At 71.3% G+C, this 7,270-nt stretch overlaps 1 protein-coding gene across 1 annotated transcript in view; it reads left to right on the forward strand.

Moving 5' to 3' along the window:
- Positions 1 to 6,852, forward strand: part of VPS16 (VPS16, CORVET/HOPS core subunit) — a 7,549-nt gene extending 697 nt beyond the window's left edge. Inside the window, exons 2-24 of the mRNA XM_026048614.1 lie at positions 515 to 603; positions 669 to 766; positions 904 to 1,032; positions 1,182 to 1,326; positions 1,396 to 1,511; positions 1,598 to 1,720; positions 2,226 to 2,281; positions 2,407 to 2,496; positions 2,670 to 2,764; positions 3,041 to 3,117; positions 3,366 to 3,497; positions 3,578 to 3,705; positions 4,077 to 4,112; positions 4,209 to 4,317; positions 4,390 to 4,524; positions 4,653 to 4,761; positions 4,847 to 4,944; positions 5,037 to 5,141; positions 5,414 to 5,491; positions 5,584 to 5,753; positions 6,311 to 6,407; positions 6,475 to 6,578; positions 6,649 to 6,852. Of these exons, the coding sequence (XP_025904399.1) occupies positions 515 to 603; positions 669 to 766; positions 904 to 1,032; positions 1,182 to 1,326; positions 1,396 to 1,511; positions 1,598 to 1,720; positions 2,226 to 2,281; positions 2,407 to 2,496; positions 2,670 to 2,764; positions 3,041 to 3,117; positions 3,366 to 3,497; positions 3,578 to 3,705; positions 4,077 to 4,112; positions 4,209 to 4,317; positions 4,390 to 4,524; positions 4,653 to 4,761; positions 4,847 to 4,944; positions 5,037 to 5,141; positions 5,414 to 5,491; positions 5,584 to 5,753; positions 6,311 to 6,407; positions 6,475 to 6,578; positions 6,649 to 6,793 (2,464 nt within the window). The 3' untranslated portion in view covers positions 6,794 to 6,852. The remainder of the gene's footprint in view (positions 1 to 514; positions 604 to 668; positions 767 to 903; positions 1,033 to 1,181; positions 1,327 to 1,395; positions 1,512 to 1,597; positions 1,721 to 2,225; positions 2,282 to 2,406; positions 2,497 to 2,669; positions 2,765 to 3,040; positions 3,118 to 3,365; positions 3,498 to 3,577; positions 3,706 to 4,076; positions 4,113 to 4,208; positions 4,318 to 4,389; positions 4,525 to 4,652; positions 4,762 to 4,846; positions 4,945 to 5,036; positions 5,142 to 5,413; positions 5,492 to 5,583; positions 5,754 to 6,310; positions 6,408 to 6,474; positions 6,579 to 6,648) is intronic.
- Positions 6,853 to 7,270: the final 418 nt, after the last annotated feature.

Consider the following 7,270-nt stretch of genomic DNA (forward strand, 5'->3'; position numbering starts at 1 on the left):
GCTGTGGGGCTGGGGCTGGTTGGGGTCTCACTCAGTGCCACTGTGGGGCTGGGGGCGCTGGGGCCGGTTGGGGTCTCAGCGCCATTGGGGGGCAATGGGGCCGGTTGGGGTCTCGGTGCCGCTGTGGGCTGGCCTGGGGTCACTGGGGCCGGTTGGGGTCTCGGTGCTGCTGTGGGGCTGGGGATGCTGGGGCCAAATGGGTCTTCATGCCGCTGTGGGCTGGGGATACTGGGACTGGTTGGGGTCTCGGTGCTGCTGTGGGGCAATGGGGCCAGTTGGGATCTTGGTGCTGCTGTGGGGCTGGGGCTGGTTGGGGTCTCAATTGGGGGCCAGGGGTGCTGGGGCCATTTGGGGTCTCGGTGCTGCTGTGGGGCTGGTTGGGGTCTCGGTGCTGCTGTGGGGCTCTTTGGGGTCTCGGGGTTGCTGTGGGGCCGGTTGGGGCCTCGGTCCCGCTGTGGGGCTGGGGCTGGTTGTGTGCCGGTCCCGGTGCCGGTGCGGCAGCCGCTGCCCGCAGGCGCTTCGAGCTCTACGCCATGGAGTGGGGCGTCAAGGAGGAGCTGCGCGAGTGCCTGCTGGCGGCCGCCCCGTACGGGGGGCCCATCGGTAGGAACGGTGCAACGGGGGGACAAGGGGGGCCACGCGGCGCCGCCTCACGGGCCGCCCCGCAGCGCTGCTCCGCAACGGCGCCCGCAAGGAGCGCTCCCCGGGCGCCCGCCCGCGCCTTGAGATCTACTCGGCCTCGGGGCTGCTCCTGGCCGCCATCCCGGTGAGTGTCAGCTCGGGAATCCGCAATGCTCCCGGTGCATCCCGGCTTGAGCAACGCCTCCCCGGTGCCGCCGCGGGAGCTTTCCTCATCCCGGGATGCGACCCCGCTGAGCCGCCCCGTCCCGTCGCGCTCCGCAGTGGAAGAGCGGCCAGCTGGTGCACCTGGGCTGGACGGCGAGCGAGGAGCTGCTCTGCATCCAGGAGGACGGCACCGTGCTCGTCTACAGCCTCTTCTGCGAGTTCAGGCGCCACTTCAGCATGGGCAACGTGAGTGGGGCGCGCGGGGAAGCGCCGGCGGCGGCGGCGCACGCGGAGCGCGAGTCCCCGCGCTCCGCGTGCGCCGCCGCCGCCGGCGCTTCCCCGCGCGCCCGGCGCCTCACCCGCAGCCGGCGCTCAGCCCGCTCGCACCGCTGCAGGAGGTGCTGCAGAACCGCGTGCTGGAGGCGCAGGTCTTCCACACGGAGTACGGCAGCGGCGTGGCCATCCTCACGGGCGCGCACCGCTTCTCGCTCGCCGCCAACGTGGACGACCTCAAGCTGCGGCGCATGCCCGAGGTGCCAGGTGGGTCCTTTGTGGTGGCCTCGGTGATGCCCAGTTGTGTGCTCGGTCCTCACGCCGCGCGCCCCGCAGGTCTGCACCAGCCGCCCTCTTGTTGGGCCGTGCTGTCCCAGGACAGGGTGACCGTGGTGCTGCTGGCCGCCGGGCAGGACCTCTTCCTGCTGGACAACACGGCCTGCTCCGTGGTGGTGAGTGCGCCCGGTGCCGCCTCCGCAGCCCCGGGTCCTCCCCCTCGCCGTGTAACCCCCCTGCCGTCTCCCCCGCGCCGTCCCAGACGCCCCCCGGCATGAGCCCCGGCGCCGGCGCCTACCTGCGCATGGCCGTGTCCTTCAACTACCGCTGCCTGGCGCTCTTCACCGACAGCGGCTACGTCTGGATGGGGCTGGCCACGCTCAAGGTGAGCACCACGCTGCGCCACGCTGCCCCAAACCTGCAGCAAAGTGTGCCCTGACCCCAAAGCTCTGTTATCTTGAGGTGCAGTTGTACCATTTAGGGTGTTGACATCTATAATGTCTTTTTTTCCGTCTCTTAAGCTCTGTTTTTGCTGCTCTGGTGTGTCCCTTCTCTGCCCACACTCCCCATCCCAATTCTGCTGCACCCGAATTGGGCAGTTAGGGTGTTATTTCCCAGGGTGATGCCAGCCCTATCACCATAGCTCAGTGTGGGGCCTCGCCAGCCCCAGCTCCCAGCTTCCCCCGTCGTCACCTGCCTCGTGCTGGTGGCACCCTGGTCACCTTGTGCTCTCCGAGCCAAGGCGCTCCCCTTGAGTCTCGATTCCCGCGCCCTCTTTCACGGGGCAGGGGCAGCTCTGGGGCGCGCGGGGCAGCCCCGCTGTGCTCCGCGGTGGCTCCCGGCTCCCCGCTCGGCTCCGGCCCCTGCAGCTCTGTCCGCTCCCGCTCCAGGAGAAGCTCTGCGAGTTCAACAGCAGCATCCGCTCCCCGCCGCGGCAGATGGTTTGGTGAGTGCTCCGCGGGCTGCCGGCCCTGCCGCGGGGCCCGTGTCGGCCTGCGCGGCGCCCCGTGCCCGGCTCGGCAGCGCCCTGGAGGTGCCGCTGCCGTGGGCTGAGCGCGGCGCTGCCCGCAGGTGCACGCGGCCCCGCAGCCGCCAGCGCGCGCTGCTCCTGGCCTGGGAGCGCCTGCTCGTGGTGGCGGGCAGCTCCACGGAGAGCATCCAGTATCCTTGGCGGGGAGGGACGGGTGTCGTTGCAAGGCTGGGCTGCCGCGGCGGGACGGTTCCTGTGTGCCCGGTACGCGGTGCTGGGAGCCGCAGCCCGGCAAGGCCGGGGCCGCGCGCTGCCGGAGCGGGGCTGCCGCCGGGAGCCGCCTTCGTCCTTAGCGGGAGCACAGGTTTGTCCTGGACGAGGACTCCTACCTGGTGCCGGAGCTGGACGGGGTCCGCATCCTGTCGCGCAGCTCGCACGAGTTCCTGCACGAGGTGCCAGGTGAGATGTGCGCGGGGCCGCGGTGTCCCCTCCCTGGTGGCAGCAGGGCCACGGGGGCTGTGCTCGAAGGGCTGAGCGCGGCCCGTCAGCTGCCCCTTCACCCGAGTGTCCCCCATGCCCCGGGCTGGCCCCCGTCCCTGCAGAACCGGTGTGAGACCTGGTTCGCTCCTGCGGTCACAGAGCTGTATGGGGGGCCGACACGAGCGAGCGGGCGCCCCGATGCCTCGCGCCCGGCCTGGCAGCCTCTCACCCCGCATCCCCCTTCCTTGTGCGCAGAGGCCAGCCAGGAGATCTTCAAAATCGCCTCCATGGCGCCGGGCGCTCTGCTGCTGGAGGCGCAGAAGGAATACGAGGTAGGACCCGCTGGCCGGGCGCCCCTGCCCCATGGTTCCCCTGCCCCACGGCACCGCGATGGGGACAAGCCCAGCAGCGCTGTGGCCCCGGCTTCGCGCTCGCTGCTGCCCTGGAGTCTCCTGCGGGCTGGACGTGGTGCGGGTGCCAGGGATGCCCGGGTTGGGGCTCGTCCCCCTGGGGAGCCGGGTGCTCCGTGCTGGATGTCTGCTCCACGGTGCTGAGCTCTGCCCGGCTGCGCCCCGTGCAGAAGGAGAGCCAGAAGGCGGACGAGTACCTGCGGGAGATCAAGGAGCAGAAGCTGCTGCCCGAGGCCGTGAGCCAGTGCATTGAGGCTGCCGGCTACGAGCACGAGCCCGAGACGCAGAAGTCGCTGCTGAGGGTGAGCGGCGGACGGAGGATTTGGGCTGAGGCCGCCAGCTCTGCCCTCCCGCAGCCACCGCCACGGTGTCTGTGCTGCAGGCCGCCTCCTTCGGCAAGTGCTTCATCGACAAGTTCCCCCCGGAGAGCTTCGTGCGCATGTGCCAGGATCTGCGGGTGCTCAACGCCATCCGCGACTACCAGATCGGCATCCCCCTCACCTTCACGCAGTATCCTCAGTGCGGGAGCCGCGGGAGGCCGCGAGCGCCCGCGGGGCCGGGGCTGCCGGGGGCTGCCAGGGGCCGGAGCTTTGGGCCCGGTGCTCCGCAGGGACGGTGGCGAGCTGGGGAGAAGGGATGTGCTGGCCCCAGCAGCAGCCGTGCTCCGAGCCCCGGGCAGGGCTCTGTAGCTGAGACACTGGTGCTCATTGCAGCCTGCTAGGCCTGGCCTGGCCCCGTCCCCCTGGGGCATCCCTGTGTCCCTGCCCGCGTGGTTGCAAGCTGCAGGGACACTCTGCTGCCCTGTGTGCGCGGCTGCTCTGGGGGCTGCCAGGCGGGCAGGGGGCTCGCAGGGTCACCGGTGTCCCTTGACGGTCCCCCAGATACAAGCGGCTCACCATTGAGGTGCTGCTGGACAGGTGAGGACACCCGTCCCGGCTGGCGGGACGAGGCCGGTGTGCGGCCGCCCCGCGGCGGTGTCCGCGCCGCTCACCCCGCTCCCGGCGCCGCTGCAGGCTGGTGCTGCGGCGCCTCTACCCGCTGGCCATCCGCATCTGCGAGTACCTGCGGCTGCCCGAGATGCAGGGCGTCAGCCGCATCCTCGCGCACTGGGCCTGCTACAAGGTACGCGGCGCCCGCGGGGCCGGCGCCCGCGCCGCTCCCTGCCCGCGCCTCCCTGCTCCCGCTCCCTTCCAGGTGCAGCAGAAGGACAAGTCGGACGAGGAGGTGGCCCACGCCATCAACCAGAAGCTTGGGGACACCCCGGGCATCTCCTACTCTGAGATTGCTGCCCGGGCCTACGACTGCGGCAGGACGGAGCTAGCCATCAAGGTGCGCGGGGCCGTGGTGGTGGCCCTGGCCATGGCGCGGTGGCCCTGGCTGCGGCACGGTGACCCTGGCACAGCGGCCCTGGTCACGGCACGGTGGCCGGGTGCCCACGGCCTCTCTGCCGCCCGCAGCTGCTGGAGTACGAGCCGCGCTCCGGGGAGCAGGTCCCGCTGCTGCTCAAGATGAAGCGCAGCAAGCTGGCCCTGAGCAAAGCCATCGAGAGCGGGGACACCGACCTGGGTAAGGGCGGCAGCGCCATCCCCCTCGCCCCCGGCCCGCGGCATCGCCGAGGAGGGTCTCGGTGCTCAGTCCCCTCGTGCCCCAGTCTACACGGTCGTGCTCCACCTGAAGAACGAGCTGAATCGCGGCACCTTCTTCATGACGCTGCAGAACCAGCCGGTGGCCCTGAGCCTGTACCGCCAGGTGGGTGTCCCCTGCGCCGTGGCCCTGCGGCCGGCAGCCAGCCGGGCACGGTGACACTGGGGCAGCTCCGTGTCCTGCCCCCTGCCCCCCAGTTCTGCAAGCACCAGGAGCGGGAGACGCTGAAGGACCTGTACAACCAGGACGACAATCACCAGGAGCTCGGCAACTTCCACGTCCACTCCAGCTACGCCGAGAAGGTCTGAGGGGGGCTCCGGGCTGGCGGGGATGTTGGGGAGCTGCATTGCACGCGCTGGCCGTGTGCCCGTGCCGCCTGTGCTGCGAGCAGGGCCGGGGCGGGCGGCAGCTCTTTGTGCCACACAGCTCGGGAGCACCAGCCAGGGCGGCCGGGGGTCCCTGTCCCTGCTCGGGGCCTCCCTGGGCTCGTAGGGCGGTGTCCTTGTCACCGGGCCTGCCTGCCCTGTCCCCTGCAGCTGCAGCGGGTGGCTCATGCGGTGCCGTCTGTCCCCAGCGCATCGAGGGCAGGGTGGGCGCTCTGCAGAACGCCCAGGACGCCTACTACAAAGCCAAGAACGAGTTTGCTGCCAAGGTGAGCGTGGCGGGTTTGGTGGGAGCTCCTAGGACCCCCCTGCACCGTGGGGCTGGGTCGGGGACCCCTCACCCCCACATGCGGCTCCGCAGGCCACCGAGGACCAGGTGAAGCTGCTGCGGCTGCAGCGGCACCTCCAGGAGGACTTGGACAAGCCCTACGTCGACCTCTCGCTGCACGACACCGTGTCCAACCTCATCCTGGACGGCCACCACAAGCGTGCCGAGCAGCTCTACCGCGACTTCAAGATCCCCGACAAGCGGTGGGTGTCCCCGCGCCGCAGCCCTGCCTGGGGGCGCCCGGAGCTCGTCCCCAACCCAGAACCGGGCAGCGCTGAGCCCGTCCGGGCCCAGGGGCGCCCGGAGCTCGTCCCCAACCCAGAACCGGGCAGCACTGAGCCCGTCCCGGGCCCAGGGACACCCGGAGCTCGTCCCCAACCCAGAACCGGGCAGCGCTGAACCCGTCCCGGGCCCAGGGACACCCGGAGCTTGTTCCCAACCCAGAACCGGGCAGCGCTGAACCCGTCCCGGGCCCAGGGGCGCCTGGAGCTCATCCCCAAGCCCGAGCCGGGCAGCGCTGAGCCCAGCCTGAGCCTGGGAATGCCCGGAGCTCGTCTCCTACCCAGAGCTGGGCCAGCGCTGAGCCTGTCCTAAACCCGCAGCGCCTCCCTGCACCCCCGGGGCTGCACCTGGAGCAGCAACTGAGCCCCTCGCTGGGCTCCTCGGGGCTGCGGGGGCTTCACGGGCCTAGGCGAGAAGGAGGAGCAGAGCCTTCCTCCCCTGGCACCACTGAGCCCTCGTGCTCGCTTTGCGTGCCCAGGTACTGGTGGCTGAAGCTCAGCGCCCTGGCCACCCGCGGGGACTGGGAGGAGATGGAGAAGTTCTCCAAGAGCAAGAAATCTCCCATCGGATACCTGGTAAGGGGCTCTGTGGGTGCCAGCCCCCTGGCCATGGCGGGGGCAGGACTGAGCGTGCCCCCCGCAGCCCTTCGTGGAGATCTCGGTGAAGCACCACAACCGCTACGAGGCCAAGAAGTACGCGGCGCGCGTGGCCCCCGAGCAGCGCGTCAAGGCCCTCCTGCTGGTGGGGTGCGTGGGGCTGCGGCCGGGGGGCCCCCCCGTGCGCCCCCGCCGCTCACCCGCCTTGTCCCCGCCGCAGGGACCTGGAGCAGGCGGCCGACGCCGCCATCGAGCACCGCAGCGAGAGCGAGCTGAGCCTGGTGCTGGCGCGGTGCGGGCCGGGCACCGACGGCGCCCTGCTCGAGCGGCTGGCGCGCGCCCGCGCACAGCTCGCCAAGAAGTGACACCCGCCGCGCCGCAGCGTGTGACACCTGCCGCTCGGGGACAAGTGACACCCGTCGCCCAGCAAGCTGTGACACCCGCCGTGACAAGTGACACCCGCTGCTTGGCAAGCAGTGACACGTGCCGCAGCACCCCGGCCCCCACGGGCTGCAGGGGCGAGGGGGGCCTGGCGCGCACGGGGGGCAGCGACCCCCCTTGCACCCCCCTCTGCCCCACTAATAAAGTGCAGAGCAGGCCCCCGCTGCGTCCTGGTGCCAAGCGGTGACGGGGGGGACAGCCTGGGGGTGGCGGGGGGATAGGGCTGCTGCCGGCGGGGGGAGCAGGCCTGGGTCCTGGGAGGGGGTACTGCACCCCGTGCTGGCCCGGAGGAGCCTGTGTCCCCCTCGCTGTCCTGGCACCCCCTCACTGTCCCGGGTCCCCCCTGCTGTCCCGTGTCCCCCTCGCTGTCCCGTGTCCCCCCTCGCTGTCCCATGTCCCCC

The sequence above is a fragment of the Nothoprocta perdicaria genome, unplaced genomic scaffold (genome assembly GCF_003342845.1).
Source record: "Nothoprocta perdicaria isolate Ctin4 unplaced genomic scaffold, notPer1 scaffold_559, whole genome shotgun sequence".
Classification (NCBI taxonomy): domain Eukaryota; kingdom Metazoa; phylum Chordata; class Aves; order Tinamiformes; family Tinamidae; genus Nothoprocta; species Nothoprocta perdicaria.